Genomic DNA, 22250 nt, shown 5'->3' on the forward strand with positions numbered 1-22250 from the left:
ACACTTGACAGCATAATGGAAAAGTGAAAATGACTTTGCAATGAGTAACCATGGGGTGGTGATCAGTCCTATACATTGATAAAATGACAAGGATTTTTGGACGTGTAGATCAGTTCAAACAAATAGTTGTTAACTGTCAGAGTGACACATTAGTAGCCAGCAGGTCATGTCTGCTGTCACTAACTGACACTCATTCTGTGAGTAACTGAGTGACAAGCCTGACAAACTTGTATGTTGTCAGGTTTGTGTCCTCCCTGTACTCCTCCTCGGATCATCAGTGAGGGTAGAACACAGCACTGACTGTAAAAACGCTAGTGTTTGGGTAGTTCCAACGTCCCCAACAGAGTGATACATCTTCTCTAGTTAAACCAGCTGATTGCACAACGTCTATTTCAGGAGTGACATTGTCCAGTTAAACTTTCATTCATTCCATAACAATAATTTACGCTTCTAAACCTAATAGTGTGCCAATGTGTCAGATATATATTTCATCAACATTTAGATAAATAATTGGACCGGACTCGATATTGGCAGTTACGCCATATTACAGGGCTCGGATCGGGGCCAAAAAATGTTCATCGGGACATCGATAGTGTGTATAGAAAACTGTGAGTCTACAAAAGCAAGCAAAGAGTCAAAATGTTCAACTGGAAAACTAAGATTAGACTTTTGAGAGAACCGATGGTTAATAGATAAGTAGGAGGTACGTAAGCAATAAGTGCATGATGAAAGCCTGAGAAACCGAGCTGGAGAAGTAAGGGGCAGAGCGTTGGAGACAGACACCAGCAGAGGGGACTATATTTCACTCCATCAGGAGTCACCGTTTTGTCCCAGTCAGAAGGGCAAAAGAGACACCATGCTAATACTTTCCTCTGCTGTGAGCGTCCATAAATATACACCAATAAACTAAGCATGTTAGGCATGGTGATAATGCTAACAGCCCAACGGAGCAATCATTGTTTAAGTTAGGGGGGCTGAGGTTCTGCCAGCCAACTCTGATATTGTTGTATTCTCCATCAGATAATACAATACAACAACCCTGCTGTAAAACTATACAGGTGACGTTCATGATGCAGTTTTTTTTTAAGGGGGAACATCAGCAGTGTTGATTTGACTCAGTCTAAGGCCATAGTCTGTAGTGCTGTTAAACTACACTTTCACATTACATTAAACTATGGCACCACAATTTTCTGTTTTTCAATTTTTGGTCATGTGAGAGTTGACATGGGCATAGAAAGAGACATAAAACCAAGACAAGACATTAATAATATTCAGATGGACAGCAGGGTGGTTTACAGGGGCATTGAAGATCCTCATCAGGCGTCTCTGAGCTTCCTCGGTGGGACTGAGCGGCTCCTCCTACAGGTCAAAGCAGCAACACATTGACACTGATGGAGCTGAAGCAAAGCCCATGACTACACACACACACACACACAAAAAGTTACAAAACGTGAATATGTGATTTATTCCTCAAGGCTCAAGCATTTCCTAAAAGGACACTCTGCACACTCAACATTACATAGCATCTTGGCCTATTGTGGAATCTCAAAAGTTAATGTTCAAAGGTGCTCCAAACAGCATGCACACTAGAAAACCAATGCCACACACACACACACACACACACACACACACACACACACACACACACACACACACACACACACACACACACACACACACACACACACACACACACACACACACACACACACACACACACACACACACACACACACACACCAATACAATTTACTGGTTAACAGAAGAATATTTGCAAGACATAAGTTGCTCCAACCCAGCACAGCAAATCAATGTACCACAGAAATATATAAACAGATATTGGCGTTCCTGTGGGGCAAAACCCTGACCCTAATGCAACACAAATATTTATCATGGCAATAAGTACAACATGGAGGTTGAATTTGTGTCATGAATATTTCTAATACGGAAGTTAATATCTTTCCAGCAAAAAATGGATTTCCAATCTACTACATCCCTTAATCCCAAAATATGATACGGTCACTGGTATGCTTTGAGAATCTAGCAGCAGATTCCTAATGCTGGTCAGTGAGAGGCAGCATGTTTTAGAGTAAATTGAGACCCAATCAAGTCTTAGTTGCACAAATTCAACAAGAGCCTAGGGGAAAAAAACAGCTTTTTGTGACCATTTCTGCCATCTGTAAAGTTCCTGGAGAGCTGTGCAATCTGTGCCTGTTCATGGGTTATACTTTGAGGTCCTCTCCCTGAATGCAGCACTGCAGTAATTGGCTCTACATGGATCTCCTGTTGGTGACTAGACACGCTAGGCTACTGAAGTCCCTCATTTGGAGCAGTGTCTGGTGGGACTGTGGCCTTTGTAAAATGGGTGAAAAAAGTGGTGACTGTCCTCTCTGTTTTGATGGTACTGTGGACTCAACAGAAAGGGGTTTAAGGTACGTAAATCTCAAAAAGAGCAATCTTCTCAAATCTGCAGAATCACAAAAACCTCTATAATCCGTAACAAATTAACAACTTGCTATTTTGACAGCCAAACCAAGTTTGTTGAAGTAGTTAGAAAGTTGATGAGGAAATAAAATGCCGGTGACTGATAGGACACCAGAACGGGAAATTGTGGTCAGGAAGTTAACAAATACTTCCTACTCCTGCCCAGGAGCACTTGTAAAATAAAACGACTTGACTTGTTCAGTGCCCAGAAACAAAAGACAAAAGACCAAAATCTTCTGACTGTTGAACATGTCAGACACAACATATAAGACAGTTTTATTTGTATGTAGTTTATCTTAAGGGTAGTAATAGAAAAAAAGCATGAGGTCTTTACAATCTAAAGGGTTTATCCCCTTGGGAGCTAAAAAGTTATCAGCTAAATTCATGGCATTCCAGTAATTACTTCACAAGACACTGGTCAAGAGGAAATTGTGATCTGGTCATTGCACCACAGAAAAGGTCAGGGAGCGAGCTACCAAAACCATGAAGAAAACATCCATTGGGGACCACCAATATACCATGGCAGTCTGTTAATCACGTCTTGTTCCGCCTATGCACCAAGCTGAGACCCTAACCCGCATATTTATAACTCGACTCAGGTAAGCCCAAGTGGTTCCGCAAAATTTGAGACCTGGACCTAACCTGAGCTGTTAATTTTGCTTTATTAGATTCATTACTGACGTTTAGCTTGCCAGGCTAATGCACAACATTGACTACAGTCTCTTTCCCACTGGGGATTATGCAAAAACGTTCAACACACCCTTTTCTTGTTCTAGACCAAAATGTAATGTCCTCCATCAAACACTGTCTTGACTTTTGTTTCCTACAGGCAGTGTTGTGCCTGAACGCGTTCATTGAACGATAGTTCATAGAGGTATGATAGTTCGTAAACAGGCCTTAATATGTAGCGAAAAAAAACACCCAATCAGGCAACACCAGCCACCAGTGTCGCACCGCCGCATGCGTCATCAAAAATAAAAGCAGCATGGAGACGAGGGAGGCTTTGTTTGATAATTTAAACAAGTTTTATGACAAGGTCGGTGAGGATGGGAAAAATCGTACATTTCTGGGCAAACTTTGCCCGCACTTCAGTCACATCCACAGCAAACCTGAAACGGCACATTGAACTGAAGCAACATATGGAAAAAAAATGTGGAACTGTGAACTTAGTTCAAAATTTTGAAGTATGAAGTAAACTAGTTCATTTTAAAAATGTTGAACTGAACTTTGAAATAGTTCATGTAGAAAGTGAACTTTCCCAACACTGCCTACAGGACACTCTGAACACTCATCATTACATACTGTAGTATCTTGGCTTATTGTGGAATTTTTTGAAGAGACCGTGTTAGTAGTACTCCCAAAGTAAATGTCCAAAGGTGCTTTATTCAGCATGCACACTAGAAAACCAACGCATTCCAGCTATAACTTTACAAGACACACAACACTCCTGGATGTTGAAACCCTTTCTTGTGTTGAACAGAAGGCCAGCAAAGTATTCTTTTAGTGTCTAACGTTTCCCTAGTTATTCTGAGGAAAGGTTAACAATATATTGTGTTCCTTTTTCATGTTTCGTAGCTAGGTTACAATGGCTATCAAGTGACTCTAAAACCGTGCCTCACCGAGGTTTCACACACACACACACACACACACACACACACACACACACACACACACACACACACACACACACACACACACACACAACCCCACACACACACACACACACACACAAAAACACACACACACACACACACACACACACACACACACACACACACACACACACACGCGTGGTGTCAGTAAACAAACTCTAAAGTGCTCTTATATTTCAAACATGCATTTCAAATGGCCATGCGCTTTCCACACCAATGTCCCACATATTGACCAGACATGCTAAGTGTGGACTGCGTACCTCTTGTTGACTGACAGCAGTTTGTTGAATTGAAATGACTCCTTGAGGGAGAGACAGTGGACTAAGAGTGGGACGGAGAGGATCGGGGCTCACAGGAGTTTTGAGCGGAGAGGGTTTAGGAGCTGGGATGAAACGTGATGAAGGAGAGACAAAGGAAGATTTCTGGGCCACTGGGGTGGTAGACGGAAGATTTTTAGAGGCGGGTTTTGTTGCAGCAGTTGGTTTTGGTGCAGGTATGAAGCCAGGAGGCGGTGACAAGGGTGAGGGCTTAGGAGCCGGGATAAAGCCAACAACTGGTGGGAGAGATGAGGGTCTGGAATGGGTCGATTTGGAAGATGTTGGTGCCGCATGCTCAGAAGCCATACTGGTTGGGTTTACAGCAGCCACAGGAGATTTGACAAGCTGTACGCCTGGACCAGAGTTTGTAGGTTTGGAATTGACCTCCTGTGGCTTTACGGTGGTTTTATCCTCCTTCTTCTCTTTTATCTGCTGCGGTTCAACAACCTTTTCCTCTTTCTTCTCATTTATCTTCTCCAACTCTAATTTTTCTGGTCGATCATCCTTGCATATTCGTGGCCGGGGCTCCCTTGTCCTGCCTCGGACCATGAGGTTTGTCAACCCTCGTGAAATGTCGTCTTCCGTTTTGACGGCGTCATGTTTAAAAGAGAACCCTGACATCATGGGGGCCTTCGGCACTGGAGCTGGTGCTGGCATTGCTTTAACTGGTTCGGCAGTAGGCCTGGCTGCTTGTGGTGCTTTGCCTGATGGTTGTGTTGGCACAGTGGTCTCGTCCTCTTCTGCGGGCAGGACCTTCCTGACAACTCGACGAACCACCTTCACTACTTTCTTACGTGTCAGACCCTTGTCCTCCGTGGTATCCATCTGGTTGGTGCTGCTGCCTGGAACGTTAATATCACTATTGGCTGTACCGTTGGCCACGCTTTTGCCAATTATGCCATTTTGCTCTCGCTCACCGTTCATAACTGGCTGTGGGCTCAGAGGAGCTTGTGGTGGTTCAGGACTCCTAATTTGCTCTGCCTTCTTTGACAGTGGCTCAGGGCTTTTGAAGCGTTCAGGTACTTTAACAGGTGTCCTGACTTTAGGTGGGGAGGGACTCCTGACCCGGGCTTTCGACTCCGTATGGGAAACTGATGGGGGACTTGTTGACCGGAATAACCCCCTGCCAGGGTCTAGAGCTGGCACAGACTTGGCCCGGCTGGGCAGCCCTTCACTGTCTGACTACTCAGAGAGGAAAGAGAGGAGGTATAAGCGAGAATATTGAAAGAAAATCCAGGCATCATGTTTATAATGATCAAAATATTTATGAGGACTGAACAGCTTGCTGCTTAATACACCCTGAAATCCAACAAAAGGTATTTTCATGAGCGTTCGCAGGACACTTAAGATGCTATGAGGAACCCAGAATGTCTAGGAGACTTGACTGATGGGTAATATGTTAAAACTTAGTACCAAATGACCAGCTGCTTACAGTATGACATGAAGATATTCTTACAAGCACAAGTCATCCTCAACACATTTCTACAGCTGTAACAGATAGAGCACCCATCCGTGACTGGCTAAGGGGTCTTTAGTCAGGCAGGGTGCTGGGAGGCCTGGATGATTTTAACAGTTTAAAAATGCTTTCAAACAGTTTGACTTATTTTCTATCCTCAAAGTCAATGGGCCCTTATGCAAGAACCACTTCTACAACAAACCTCTTGATTTAAGCAAACGTGTTGCATTTACACCCAATACCACTGCTGACACTCCTAAATGTATTTTATTTTTGTCCAAAAGCAGGACGTCCTGTTGTGCAGTGTGAAGTTCTTCATTCATCTCTTGGGTAACATTTTTGTGAATGAATGAAACTTGTTGTAGCATTTTGGACTACTATGATCAAATCTCATCAACAAGCACCTAACCCATGTACAGGTACCATTCATCAGGTTGAAATGTGCATTATGACGGATGTGTGTACATGAAGAGGGGTTTTCAGAATCCCACAATAAACACTAATGCAAGCAAACTTCACCGAAATAAGTGAGAGGTTCAGGATCTGAATATAAAAATGTTCTTGCACACCACTGTTTTGCCAAGTCTGATCTCAATTAGTTATGCGTTTGATCCTAACTTTCAATGAGTCGACTTCTACCTAAAAATATGTATTACGATAGATCAAGAAATTGGACATAGTTCCCTCCAAAAAACACCTAGAAATATCACAAGAGCTGGATTGACCCTGGCAGACTAAGAAAGCTTTAACATGAATCGGACGACCACAAGTAAAAAGGACCATTTTTACTTACACTTTTGCTTCCTGGCTTGTTATCTTCTTTAATCTAAATGTGTTGATATAAAAAGGAAAACTAGATCAAAACCTCAACACTACATGAAGCTGTTGTCCATCACACCGTGCAAACCTCCAAACATGCACATTTTCTGATCTTTTACTGCAACATCTTTCTTTAGATACAGGATGTCTAACTATTTCAAGAACTAATAATTTGATGCGCTTTGCAATTTGATGGTTAAGTGTCCAGCAAATGGCATAGGTGGTACAGAGTCACAGCTGCTATAACATATAACAAGATGAGAGTGAAAGCCATTACATTCTTAGTGTGATACACGCAAAAGGGCACACGCATCTAAAGACACACATGTTAATGCACAGTGCAAAACACTGTAATACCATGCAGTGTGAGAGTGCTTTATGAAATGTCCAAATGAGACTTCCCTTTTGCTCCCAGAAGGAAAAGCGATGTGAGAATGCCATGTTGGCTGATCTGCTGTCATGGGCTGTGACGGATGAGATGAGAGCAGGAGGAAGAGGAGGTGGAGGGGAGCTAAGAGAGGAAGAATGGTGAGAAGACAGATGAATGGAAATGGGAATCATTGCATTTTCAATGTGGGCAGAGCCACATGTTGATGGTAAAGCAGTGCATAGGGACTAGGAGAAGTGGAGGATGAACAGGAGATTAGAGCAGGAGCATTAGCTCTAACCAAAGCGATGCCAGCACCTGCTCAGGGATTACGAACGATACATTTTAACTACCATGAAATGATGTCACTTGAGCTTCAGGTTGGCCGATATGATGATATATACCATGAGACAATATAAAGTTGTCTACAGTCATAGATTTAGTCACACTGTATATCTGGATGTTCCTATATTATTTGTAGATCAATGAAATAAAGTATTTTTATCTGCCAGATATTCAAAAAACTGGATTCGCCATTAATTAATTACTAAAAATACTGTAAACCGTTTCTCCAGATCATTTACTATATCATCATATAATCAACATGACAGCATAAAGGTGCATAGGCGGATGATTTCAGCCATATTGCCCCCTCCCCACTACAGCCTCCGATCTCCATCTAAAAAGAAAACTACACACTAAAACCCACCTTTGAACTCTAAAAGGTCTTTCATGTAAACTACCACTGCCAATTGCTGTCAGATGAGTAGGCACTGTATGGATTTGATACAATGTGACTGCGATGTGATCTTTCCTTCCTTGGTTTTAACTCCCTATCAGTAGACAAATACATTAATCACAATCTAAAAACAGGCAGTGTCATTTTTGGGATAGTAGTCACACTGTTTCAGGACAGGTGTGGTTTGCTTCTAAACAACTGTCTGCCAAGTTGAAATTGTAAAGGGTTAAGTCAAGGATTTTTTTGCCAGGTCTAATGTATCATATTCATCTTTACACAAAACAGAGCAAAGCTGGTCTCCAAAAGTCTGACTTGGACTGCAGGCCTTTAGCCTTTCACTGGGTTTGGGACAGTGTCCAGGTCTGGCTCGCGGTCAGTGGCTTTTATCAGTGGTCACTGAATTAGCACACTGACTAACATGTTTATTTTTGGATTAGACAGGGCTGTGGGCTAGATTACTCTCTTAGAGAAAGCCTAACAAGGCACATAGTACCCACAGTACTGCTGAAGTCACACATCACAAACGGTCAGTGTAACGCTTATCAGTTCAATTTTCTAAGCACAAACGGACATTTGGAAAAACAGAAAAATGGGTTCAAATATACATTTTTTTTATTTTTTTCTACCTTGATAAATTAAAAAATTGGATCTTTAACCTGTTTTTCCAATTTCCTGTTTTTTATTCAAAGGACCAGAAATTGAGAAAATTACTAAATTGCGTCTGAGCTCCAATTTTTCATAATACTGCAATGGTATTCTCTTCCTCTACTTTGTGGAATATGCAGGTCATTAGGCGGAACGAGGAAGAGAATACCATTGCAGTATTGAATAATTGGAGCCCAGACGCAATTTTGTAATTTTCTAAATTTCTTGCCCTCTGAATAAAAACATAAAATTGGAAAAACAGGTTAAAGATCCAATTTTTTAATTTGTCAAGGCGGAAAAAAATTAAAAATTGGATATTGGAACCCATTTTTCTGTTTTTCCAAATGTCCGTTTGTGCTTAGAAAATTGAACTGATAAGCGTTACACTGACCACAAACCTCTTGTTTTTAATACTAAGATGTACAAATAAGCAACACCAACTATCAAACCATTCTACCATACTGTCTCCCAGGAGACCATTGAATGTAAGCACATTTCATGATGGAATATTTTCACAATTACCATTTCTGTTGCTTTACTTGCCATCATGTGAATGATGAATGCCTATCTGCTGGACCTCAAGTGTGTACTTCACATAGCAAATGTACACAGGAGGAGACTGCATTTCATTGGAATGGAGACAACAGAGTTCATGTCTACAGAGCGAAAAGCAAGCTCACACTTAGCATCCCACCATAAACGAGCAGCTGCTTCTTACTGTAGTAGTGTTAACAGTCGAGTGGCTAAATCCCAGTTGGTAGTGGACTGGTAATATCTGGGGTAGAGGTCTGATCTAAAGCAGACCCATGGGAAAACCAAACCCAACATGCATCAATTCATTTTCAAAAGAAAGGAGGCACATCTGAAAGGGACCCAGTCCAAATATACTCAATGTATAATTAGATCCAAAACATGGTCAACCTTAACAGTCCGAGCAGCAACAATGTCAGAGCCGATAGAGAACCCACGCGGGTCCCCTCAGGTGTAGGGCTGGGAAATAATTCAGTATGATAATTTATCGTCTTTCAATGGAATCATATCATAAGGAGATTATATCAAGATATTGTGATGTACAATTACCATTTCTAAACTGATAATAACAAGCACATACTAACCTAATTTTCTCAGAAAATCTGTTGCGGGAATATAATTTGAAGAATTGCAGATTTGCTTTAACATCACACTATTTTTGTGTATGCATGTAAACACAGTCAGTATATAGCTGGGGAAAAAAAACTTGAAATGATGATTATCTAAAATCTCACTGTAGAAAATATTTTGCAAAAGCACCAATTGTCAACCCTACAATATCATTGCAGTATCGATGTATTTGATCAAGAATATCGTGATATCTGTTTTTTTCCATATCGCCCAGCTCTATGAAGGTGTGAGACATACCTAGACATGAGACATATCAACACAGACAATAGAACAGGACAGATTTGATTTGTCCTGGTCCTGGGTCAGGACTCACATACTGGTAACCCAATGGAAGACCTCTGATCATCTGATAATATTACTGCAGAGTGAGTTAGCATGTTAGGAATATGTAAGGAGTATATTGTATATTTATTACAATGATTGTGTGGTTTGTTCCAGATTTATGAAGACTGAAGTGGAAATCGTTAACAATAACTCGATAACATTTTAGCCACACATTTATGAGGCTCACAATTGATCTCAGAATGAAGAATTATGTTAATGGTCTATCTAAAAAAAAATCTTTATTCAATGTGAATACACAAAAGGCAGACGTGGAGGGGAACTAGAGCAAAAACCTATCAGCTGTCACCGCTGCCATATCACTACTAAATACAACTTATTTAATTTTGACAGTTTTTTACATTATCTAGATGCCTGCCTCAATTTCAAAATATTACATGGGCTTGCACCTCCACCACTGAGTGAATTTATACAACAGAAGAACAGCATTGGCAGGGCAACTAGAGCAGCCACCAGGGGAGACTGTGTTGTACAGTATAGACGTAGTAAGTTTGGCCAAACAGTCTTCTCAGTACGGGCCTCAAATTATTGGAACTGCCTTCCTACTGAACTCAGAGAGAGCACTAGCTATCTATTATTTAAAATCACACTCAAAAGATGGATTCAAAACTCTCAAAACTGCAATCATCAATAGCTGGTTTACCTCATCCTAGATACTGCCCTTCTTTGTATTGTACTTGTTTTTTCTATTTATTTTTATTTTTTTGTCCCTCTCGTTTTTTCTCCTCTTCTTTTTTAATTTGCTTTATATCTTTCTTGTATTCTTTTTATTAATGTAATATGATGATGTGTTGACCTGCCAAGGGACTACAGATGAAAATTAGCTTTTTTGCTAACACTGGAACATTTACATTTTGAGTGTAAACTAAAAATGTCAATTGATGAGCATTGTAGCTACCTTTTAAATAAATAAAAGAAATTATATATTATAGTCCTGTCACAACAGGCTATAATATATACAGTAGAGTTATGAAAACGAGGCAATATGGTTGAAATCATCCGTTCCTAGATTTTTCACGTATACATAGCGGTGTATGAAAAATAACTGAGTTGTGCTCCAAGGCATTAGATGACACCAAACTTGTCCTTATTGTAAAACAAAACCTTCATCTCGGGATCAGACATTTCAACAACAGAAATGTGTAGAATGATGATGATGAGAATGAAGAATCATCGAGGTACAATGTGCCCTAAAGTCCAAAAACAATAATCCAGAGTTATCACCTAGCCCTACTTGCATGTAAACAGTAAGTCTGCTCAAAGTCAAAGTAACATACACACCAGTGGTTCCCCCCAAAAAAGTTGTTTAGCCCGGTGGCAAGTGTCTTTATTTCCGACAAGGGCCCGGCTGGGGCCAGTCACAGACTGATGGCAGCATTAATGTAGAGTCCAGTAGTTTCTGTGATAACAGAATAATCGACGAAATCGCGAAATTGAGAATATAAAAAAGCAATAAGACAGATTCTATAGGGCCCTACATTAAGTCAGTGCTAAAATCTAACTGGAGATTTGAAGATATGACTACATCTAAGTTTCCAAGCGAGCCGTCCCACTGTAACTGTAGTTTAAAAAACTAAAACAATAATTCCCATTGGCTTAGGCCTGGTGGTGGGCAAGTTAGGCCCCTTCATACAATAAAGACCTTATCAGAGTAGCACAGCTAATGACATATGTTCAAGATGAACTGAAAACACAACATGGATGTGCACTAGAATTTCAGTCTCAACTACATTTCCCACCATCATCCTATTCAAAAAAACGTCTACTTCTAAATTCTACCACTCTAACTGATTAACACCCCGAGTAGGAAAAAGGGGAACTGTCACAATGGCGCAAAAGCCACTATTGTAAAATGCTACTTTCCACAAACCACTCAAGCTGCCTCCTCAGCTAACTGGAGTCTAAAAATAGTGTCACCGGCTGTGGGACCTCGAGGGGGCCCACGCTATTTTCCACGAAAGATCCCGCTTCTCGTTACAAGTTATCACACGCTGTTCTACCTGTTAGTGAAGTAATTCCACAACTCCTGTATCCAAATCGTTCCCACAGGTCAGCGATAAAAAAGTCAAAAACTGTCCAGAGTCAAGGAGATCTGAGCAACCGGCTGGAGACACACAGTGGAGAGGGAAACAGCAGAGCCAAGGAGAGGGGAGCGCTCTGATAGGCCGGCTATTCCTGACAGAGGACAGACAAGAGATGTGGGGACAGCTGTTGTGATATGAGGGTGTTGAGCAGGGGTAAAAATAGGAGCCTCTGCTCTCCAGCCTGGACAGGTCTGCCATGAACTCCCCCCCCCCACACCACCACCACCACCATCTCCACCATCCAATCAGCAGCCACACTGTTCCCCACACATGCTGCTGCAGTTGCTGTCGTCTCAGCTGCTTCTGTGTGTGTATCCATGTAAACGCAGCTGAGGGGACTGTTCACGTCAATGAAAACAATGCTCATTTTGTAGGTGGGGCTGCGTAATATATCGCTTTTTAATCGTCATCGCGATATCAACTGGCGCAATAAACCCATCGCGAAAGGCTGCAACATATTGCAAAAGACACTCAGAATTTTTTAGTTTAGTAGTTTAGTTAGTTGAAAGAAAACATCAGCAGAAAACTGAACTTTATAACAGAGGTCTTCAATGTTTTTTAAACCAAGCTTAACTGAAAGAGAGACGGAGCAGGGGCCCCCTATATTCTATAAAAATAAGTTGCATCTTAAACTGGGCCTACAATAACGTGTAGGGCGGCCTAAAGCCTTCATACATACCTTTTTTTCCCCCCATAGAATACTAAGCTATTATGATAATAATAATTGTTGGCATGATTTTATAAAGCATCTTTTAAAAGGTAAACATTCATGTGGCACAGTGAACCCTTGGATTCACTACTGCTGTGTGCATCACTAAGCTGCAGTAGTGTGGCTAAAAAGTGACCGTCACAATTTCCCATATACCCAAAAATTATGTTTGAAATGTCTTGTTGGATCTATTATTCTATAGATAATAGAATCCATTTACAATGACATGAAAAAGAAAATCAGCAAATCCTCACAGCTAAGAGAAGCTGGAACTGTAAATAGTTTTTTGTTTGTTTGATAAATAACAATTAATAAGACAGTAAACTAATTGTTTTCAGTACTGGAAGCAACACGCAGGGGGAAATGACAGGATGCAAAGGAACAACACGGAGAAGGACAACGGTACAGCAGTGGTGGTGAAGATAGACATTTCTTAAAATAATTGAAACTTCATGTCCTCAATTTAACAGAAAACACTACATTGTGAGAACAAGTTGCAGACAGCGTTCATATGGTGCATCATGGTTACCAGTAGTGGAATGTAACTAAGTACATTTACTCCAGTACTGTACTTAAGTCCAAATGTTGAGGTATTTGTACTTTACTTGAGTCTTTTCAGAGAGAAATATTGTACTATTCTACTCCACTGCATTCATCTGTTACAGCTTTAGTTCTAGTTACTTTACACATTAAGATTTCTGCACACAAAACACATGTAGTTTATAAAATCTGATGTTTTATTATGAATGAAACTATCCAACAATATAAGGACCTACAAGTCCAGCTGAGATGATGAGACCATTAAACACACAACTGCTTGGATCCTTTCCACTTTTAAAATGGGAGGATTTTACTGTCTTATACTTGAGTAACAATTTCAATGTAGGACTTTTAGTTGTAACAGAGTATTTTTTACAGTTTGGTAATAGTACTTTTACTGAAGTAAAGGATATGAGTACTTCTTCTACCAATGATGGTTACCCATAAAATGGCTAAATTAAACTGCACTGTTATAGTTTTTGAAGATGTTGACAGCCTGAAGTTATAGTGCAGTAGCTGAACAGCCGTGTCAGCTAGCTGGATAGCTATTTCTTCTAATTCAAAATGTAAATGTATTCAAAGACATTTGAGTTTCGCTTGATTCTTGAATATCTGTAGAAACTAGAGTTATGATGCTCCGTCCAATCGGCTGCTGGCAACATACCTTTACATTTTGTCCAGTCATCATTCAGCAGTTCAATCCCACATCCAGTACCTCAGCTGTCTGAACATCAAACCTGACTAAAACCTGCTCCTGGCTCTGCTTTCCTACCATGTGTTTCAGTAAATAGACAGGACTATAATATTCTATTGTCTACATTTGAATGTGTTGTAAGTTGCGTTGTCTTCCTGTGTGAAACTGATCTGTGGAGCAGAGAGGAAGAAGTCTGAGCATTTAAAGCGCGGCAGTGCAAAGAAAAGCAGAAGCAGACGGTAACATGTTACCGGAAATAATACACAGGCTCTCGTCACGGCTGCCGATGAATGAAAAACAGCTCGCCATCTGCTTGTGATGTTATGCTGCCTCTCAAAACTTTACTACAGTAGAATAAAAAGCTCATATAAAAGTGTATTCTCATATTAGTAAAAAATAAAGCTCTGTTCACTGCTTTACACTCCTCTTACGCCAACAAACGCATGTTGTGTTCTGTCCAATCTAAGTTTTCTGTTGCACGACTAAAACTACTTTTGAACGTACACGTTCCACCAAAACAAGTTCCTTCCCGAGGCTTTTTTGCAGAGGCACTGTGGCTCTCTGACAATTATGATTGGTTTAAAGAAATGGCAAAAAGACCAGAGCACGTTTTTCTCCCATCCAAGATTGCTGTATGGACTAGCCAGACCCTCCTTCGCAGCGCTGTGGAGGAAGGTCTGGCAATGCGTTTTCCTAGACGAGCAACACATCAAGTGATCTTTTCTCCATCTGTCACTACTAGAGCAAAACTAAATCCTTCTTAACACACAGTAGACTATCCACCCACTAAGGACACATATCCCCAGACAGCAGACAACAACCACTGCAGCTCCATTTGATTCCCACCACCTCTACCTATGGACCACAAGATGGAGCCAGAGAACCAGGAAAAGCTCCACGAGCTTGTAGAATCCTGCAGCCACACAAAGCCTCCATTATTATCCATTATGTCCCAGCGGCTGCCATGGTATTATAAGGGAGGGAACAGCACAGTGAAATAGATCAAGTGCAAACAAAGTGTGCTGTGAAATGAATGAGTGACAGCTTTAGTCCAGCTGACAGTCTACACGCGGCTCCGTCTTCGGTAATAAGAGTGTAGCTTAAAGAAGAGGGTGGGGTGAGAAGGGCGAGGAGAGAAATGCAGTGATGTAACAGTGTGTTCAAACGTGACTGCAAGTATTATGAATGGAAAGGGAGTGTGTCATGTGTACAAGGGTTAATGTAAAGCCATGTCAGCTGAGAGAAAACTTTCCACAAACTGTACTGTCTCAATCGGTTTTATTTTTTGAAAATATCCTATCAGGTGTATCTCCAAGTTATCCAATAGCACGCTGAAAGGCTGCGAGGGTTGTTGCATAGTGTAGAGAGAAGAGAGCAGAGTGAGGCATTTATCATGTTGAGACAGGGAAGGGCTCTGTGTTAAGACATCACCACACGCTTCTCCAGACAGCATCAGTCAGGAGGATTCAGACAGAGAAACTATCAGATAGTCAAATGATTTCTGGGGACGATTAGTGTTTATGACAGAAATGCACTAACTATATGGTGACCGGTCGCCTCTGGAATAATCATATAGGCATTAGTAGAGGCTACGGTAGGTTAAGCTCAAGAAGTTTCAGCTTGATGAAAATGTATGTATGTACTGTAGCCCCTGTGTTATGTCTGTGTGCTGAGTAGTGACTTTTAGTTTTGTATTTACTCACTTATTATTCCTAAAATAATCCCCATACAGACACAACTATTTCCTACAGCTGGATTGTTTCAAACGGAGGCGTATCTGTTCCGTCAGCCACACGCGAGACGGACAACGGACCTGAAATGTCTCCTTTGGAGGCGTCAGACTTCTATACATATCAAGTCTGATGTTTAGACTAGTGCTCAGCTCTAGTTCTCTTTTAGTCGTCCTGGAATTCAGTGAACACATGACAGATTTATGTTTGTGTCAAACTGAGAATACTTTATTTTACTTTCAATTCATCGCTTCCTGCACGCAGACAAAGTTCATACCTCAATTTAACATGGCATGGGTTTATTACTGAGGGACAGACAAGTCAACGGCAGTGAGACACAGTCCTCTGCATTGTAGCCCCACTTCCTACTTTCCTAAGCCACAACTATTTAGTTTGCAGATACATAGTTTGAAAACAGCACACATCTCCTTCAGGATGCAGAGCTACAGCCACTACACTACACTACCAACATTCAAATGTACATTTCCTCAATCGCCAGTGACATTCCGCTAATCACCCAGGAGTATACTCTAATGTTCCCTACTGACTAGTGAAATTTGCATTAGCACTGTCACTATCTGCTAAGTGACAGTGCTAATGCAATTGTCATAAATTATTCATAAATGTTTACCAAACGGCTACAATTCAACGGTATGTTTCGTCAAACTGTCTTTTTAATTTTCTTGTTATAAAAATGCTAATAATTACAACACACACAAACACACACACGTTATCCCATGTTGACGGGGTTGTGATGGAAACACTGATTCAGTCCCTGAACTGACTGCCATTGCTCAGAATGACACACCCTCATCTTCACCAGCAGCTGGTGGAACAAGGAAAGACACATAGTGAAACTTAGTTCTGAGTCAGGGCACAGCTCAAACCTGGCAACCCCACTAGGATGACTGTTGACATGTTTTTTTGTAGACAGTTCGCCCAGAGGTTGTTGATCAAAACAATAATCCAACAACACCTGTGCCTAAAACCACATTTACATTTCTATAAAAAATAAACAAATACGAAAATCCATCTTGTCAGGTTGCAACCTAATGCGTTTGTGTCTGAACAGCAGCTTATCGAACCAATCAGCGTCGGTGAGGAGCTACTGGCCGCTACGGGCGTGGTTTAGGTGTGTGTGACGGCCGCGGTCATTCGTTCAAAACAACAGCGGCAAAAACGTGATAGACAGATGCTTCATCCAACACCTGCCAGGTAGTTTTTTTTAAGTGCCTGCCCTTTTCCAAACAATTTTTACAATGCAACAGCAACAGATTGAGTTTCTTGAGGTGCAACTTAATGCACCATTAGTTTAACAAGGTGCACCTGAAGGCACCATGGAGTCCCATCGAAGCCCACATGCTTTACCTTTGTTGTTTGTTTCCATAACTCACCTCACTGGGAAGGCGAAATGTTGCCACAACAGTGACTTCAGGGAGATCCTGCTGCTGAAAAATTGATTAAAATTGAAATCACACCCCTATTCAAGAGCATATTTAAGACTCTCCTAACTTAACTAAACTACATCAAGTTTACACAGGACAAAATGAGACAAGAAGGAGCTCTCAGGTATAAAATAGCCTGTTTAGAGTGAAATCAAAGGCCAAGCGTATTAGACAATACATCAGACACTAATAACCTTGTGTGGAAGAAGTCAGACGGTCTGTGTGTTTGTGTGTGTGTGTGTGTGTGTGTGTGTGTGTGTGTGTGTGTGTGTGTGTGTGTGTGTGTGTGTGTGTGTGTGTGTGTGTGTGTTCTATGCCTGAGAGAGCTCCTTTAACCTTGTGTGGAAGAAGTCAGACTGTGTGTGTGTGTGTGTGTGTGTGTGTGTGTGTGTGTGTGTGTGTGTGTGTGTGTGTGTGTGTGTGTTATGCCTGAGAGAGCTCCTTCATGTCTCAGTTGTGGTTCAGGGTGGCAGATGTAGGTCAGAGTGCACATCACATGTGCACTTGTACAGACAACGACATCATGCACCCTGCATGATGTATTTGTCTGTACAAGTGCACATGCGGTGCTAGCATAAAGAATATTTTCACACACACACACACACACACACACACACACGTCTACATTCCCTAAAAGATGTAGAGACTCTGCAACCTCATGCTGCATTTGCTCTGGCAGATGCGTCTGTTCCCCCTTTGCTTTGGACAGATTTCCAGCGGCCTGAGACGCGCAGGGCCAATCACAACTGTTTGTATGTAATATGATGAAAAAATATGAAATCTAATTCCATACTTTTCAATACTGAGTAGGAACTAGGGCCGGGATGAAATGCTTTTGTCCAGATTTTATTCTTTCAAGATACATGGGTGCCGATTCGATATGTGTGAAGGTTTTCATTTATTGTGATTCTAGAGGTTTTGTGATTCCATAATATTGAGTATTCTTTTCCTTCTTTAACAACAACAAAAGTTGAATAATACACTTCTAGAGACAATATAACAACAATTGTTTTCTTAGAAGAATGCACATGTCAGTCAGTCTGACATTTATTTCATTTGTAAAGAAGTACATAACATGGATTTTCGTTTTGCTGGAAACGGATATGATGTAGTCGCTGTCTGCTGTCTACTTCCTGTTGACGGTATCTCATTTCCGGTTTAGCCTAATGCTTAATGAAGCTAGCACACACGGGATACTCAAGGTACAAATGAGTGAAACTGATTACTGACAAGTAGTTATGCTGACAGATTAAGCAATGGCTCCTTGTGGCTCAACGTGTGCCGTTGTCGGGTGCACAAACACGCGAAAACTGAAGGATTTTATGAACGGGACCGGTTTCCAACATAAACGGACCCACTCGATCTGTTGCCCAGCACCCTACGCACTCCATTCAATGCCCAAGGACGAGACAAAAACATGAGAATGGTTAGCAGCCCTAAAGCTAAAAAAAAATCCACCGAAGAGAGTTTATGTCTGTTCTTACCATTTCATCGACCACAAACCAAAGGAGCTCCACCCGAATTCGGAGTTGAGCATCGAGCTAGGTGACGTAAATTGAGTTCACGGAGCGGGTTTCACACAAAACTAATTGGTCATATGAAAAACCTACGGCTAACTGAGACTTTCTTCGGTTGAAAAATGATCTTGTAAATTGACGAACATAATATTTGTAATCCATGGCTCAATTCAAAACGGGATCAAAAAATAATTTGCCTCTCCCCCATTCACTGGAATGTGTCTGGGGACACTAGCTGTTGCACTATGACCATTAATTGCATTTTATTAAGTTGTTCTATGCTCTATTGCACATGTTTGGTATGTCTTGTTATGACATTTTGATATTTTATTTTAATATCTTAATAAAGAAGTTCATGTTTCAAGTTCAAGTACATGGAATCTTAGAAAATCCTTTTTACCGTGGTATCGAAATTGGCATGGAGAATCTGGTTATTTTACTGGTATTGGCACTGACTACTGAATTTTTGGTGTGACACCCCTAGCTGTAACCGGGCACTATGTTGAAGGACTGGTTGAGTTACACCAGACGAGGACAGCGAACAAGAAACACTCTCATCTCACAACATGATAAACAGACTAAGCGGCTATCAGCGTCACAGTCATCTGTTTCCTCCAAGCATGCGAATTCTGTCTGGCTGCAGTAATCTCTCTGGAATGCGCCGGCAGAACAAAACAAGGAAGATGCTTTTTTTACGCAACTCCTAAGAATCCAGCTCCTCTGACTTCACATGCTACCGTAAGTCAAAAGGGCAAGGGGTCAGGGTGACAGTGTGCTTCAAAGACTAAATAGAGGCAGCCAGATTCAGTCACAAACTATTGACTAAAACCCTTTTTGAAAGAGTGGCTGAAAGCATGTGATGTATTGACTGTATTGATGATTGGGGACATTGCGTGTCAGCAGCCAACAGGGTGCTGCTTCTGTACACATTGAACTCCATAATGGATTCAGCAGAAGTGTCAAACTCATCTTCCAGTATTACTGTGGATACTTCCACACAGCTATCATTCAGTTAGCTTAAATGAGAGCGTTTGTTCCCGTGCTTTTCAGATTTTATTGAATCACTTCAGAGATGTGTATGAACGTGTATAACATGAAAGGGGAACTCATCGGATTCTACACAAACAAGTCTTCTGTGACTCTGGAAGAGCTTTGTCAAGTCGGAGGAAATAGTCCCGATGATGTCATGGCTAACAAAAGACACTATTGAGTAGGGATCAACCGGCTTTTCAAGGCCAATCCCGATTGTTAGTAGTTAATGATAACCGATAACCCATATTTGGAACCAATATGCATTTACAGTAACAAGGAAAATATTTAAGTAAAAATTAAGATTTTGAATGTTACAACACAAAACTTTGTTTAAATGCTTTAAGCAATTATTTAATAGATGAGAAACTTTCAACATAATACCTGTTAAAAGACAGTCAGATAGTGTTGTGGGCGGGACATTAAGTCAGACTCAGTGCTGAGTGAAACCGAAGCAGAGGGACAGACAGAGCTGGAGCCGAACCAAAGTAGAACACTTTTTATTTAATTAACTTTATCGGTTATCAGGCAAATAAAACACAGATACAGATAATCTGCAAAAAAAACGATAATCAGTCTATCCCTACTATTGAGATGCATTACTGGAAGCTCTATTGGAGCTCGACTCATACGAAGGATTGAAATCAGAATATGTTGGCCTCTGTTTTTCGGTCTCTTGTGAACTTTATAGAAGTGCAATGCTAGTAAAGAAGAAAGAAATGCATGAGCTGAAGATGTTGGCATGCATCAATCTAAACTAACCTGAAGAGTTAAAACTTATCAGTGTTCGAAATCCAAAACACCTCTTTGGTCTAACATCTTGCAGTTTCTTTGGGCAAATATCCTCCCAACAATCTCAGCAGCTTGGACCATCCAGAATGAAATCTGCGGAATTCCATTTTTCTGCTTGGGGTGGACATTCTGAGTTATTTTTATTTTATATTTATATATGGGTTTTTTTAATCTACAAAAAATCTGCTGTGCCCGGAGATTCCTTGTGGTCCTGGTGATTATATTTTTGAACTCAGAGTGGTATTTTGCATTTTTAAAAGGTTATTATATGAGTCAATAACTATAATGCCATATGAAAGCCTACAGTAATGTACACACCCACACAAAGCAGTGACATGAGCCTGCTACAATGTGACAGAAGCCCCAGGGCTTAGGTCAGCTGAGCAATAGTAGATAAAACACAGAGGCATTCACTGCCCTGCTCAAATGGAAACTGAACAGCAGATAAGCTGAGTAGAACTGGACATGTGCTGAAGTGTGGCCTTTGAGTTGAGTGTGTATATGTTGAGTAAGTGATTGCGTAAGACAGGCATTAACTTGCCTGTATGTTTAAAGATTATTATATTATGTTTGTTTTAGAAGGTTGATATGAACAAAAAAAAACACAAGTGGAGAAAACAAAGCAGTCCATTGGCTTTGGGCTTCAGCAGCTTGCTGGCAGAGCTAAATTCTTTACCCACCAGCAGCCTACTATTAGCTTGCAATTGGTCTAAAATATCACGTGAATTGCTGTGTTGCCTTATGGGAAAGCCTTTCCTTTTCTGCTCTATTTCCTTGACTTGCAGGTTTGCTACACATGTGATACTTTGAGGGGTATACACATGAGTTCCCTTTTTTTCATTTAACAAAATGTGTAGCCTAAAATACTAATTAAAAAAAACACAAAACGTCTAAACAAGTCAACTACTATTGTATTAATATGTCTCAGACAACAAGAAGTTTCCTGTGGGGAAAACCAAACTGTCAGAGTGTCATGACGGGGAGAGCTCTGAGAATGACAAGTTGCCACTGGCCGTTGTACTATTGAGCAATGTAGCAGGACAAACAGCTCGCTTCTAAAGCCTAGATCAGAGAAAAAGTGCTTCACTTATCCAACAGAACGGCTGGCGTACATACACCTAAACTGCAATTTCCTTCTTCCAAAAGTTCAGAGGGGAGTGCAAATGGAACTTCCCGTACCCTCCACCCCCACAAAACAAATGACAGAAGACTTCAGGGAATGATCCGACCACAACTGCCATTTAGATTCATTACACAACCAAGTTGGAGGACCAGGAACCAAACCCTCTCTGTGGTGCTGGGTAATAATTTCACCTCTGCGCCACACATTTACCTCCAGGTCCCTTTTTCTCAATGACTAATCCCAAAGCTGCGCAACATGTGACGGTGTCTGGGCTGATGACACATGGTACACAACGGCCACACTAAACATGTGTTGACTTGACATCGGAACTGTTGATTATGCATCATTTATGTATTGTGACATGTCAGACAACAGTATAAGATAGCCTCTTGAGAAAGGGCACAATGTCTCTGGGTCACTCAGCAAACAGCCAACAATCAGTTACGGTATCTAGACTTTGGGTAACTTGACATGCCATCTCATTACATTGCTCATTGGGGTCTCTGAACAGTAGTCCATGAGCTGATAAGATGAACTGAGTCACTGATCCACGGCCTGCTCGATCCTTGTATTTGCATTTGTGATATTTGCGGGCTGAGAGCAGG

The 22250-nt window shown here is 41.1% G+C and overlaps 1 protein-coding gene across 18 annotated transcripts in view; it reads right to left on the reverse strand.

Moving 5' to 3' along the window:
* Positions 1–22250, reverse strand: part of myo18ab (myosin XVIIIAb) — a 168488-nt gene that overhangs the window by 121249 nt on the left and 24989 nt on the right. For 10 of the 18 annotated variants that reach the window (XM_039791360.1, XM_039791353.1, XM_039791346.1 and 7 more), the window contains exons 1-5: positions 11983–12111; positions 7131–7239; positions 6703–6735; positions 4397–5635; positions 1297–1359 (exon numbers count right to left, since the gene is read on the reverse strand). The exons of 3 other annotated variants lie outside the window; for them this stretch is intronic. In XM_039791360.1, the coding sequence (XP_039647294.1) occupies positions 1297–1359; positions 4397–5635; positions 6703–6735; positions 7131–7169 (1374 nt within the window). In that variant the 5' untranslated portion in view covers positions 7170–7239; positions 11983–12111. Of the gene's footprint in view, positions 1–1296; positions 1360–4396; positions 5636–6702; positions 6736–7130; positions 7240–11982; positions 12112–13979; positions 14160–22250 lie in introns of those variants that run through there. 5 more of the 18 variants (XM_039791317.1, XM_039791309.1, XM_039791273.1 and 2 more) reach the window with 3 other exon arrangements.

Source organism: Perca fluviatilis, chromosome 2 (genome assembly GCF_010015445.1).
Source record: "Perca fluviatilis chromosome 2, GENO_Pfluv_1.0, whole genome shotgun sequence".
Taxonomy (NCBI): Eukaryota; Metazoa; Chordata; class Actinopteri; order Perciformes; family Percidae; genus Perca; species Perca fluviatilis.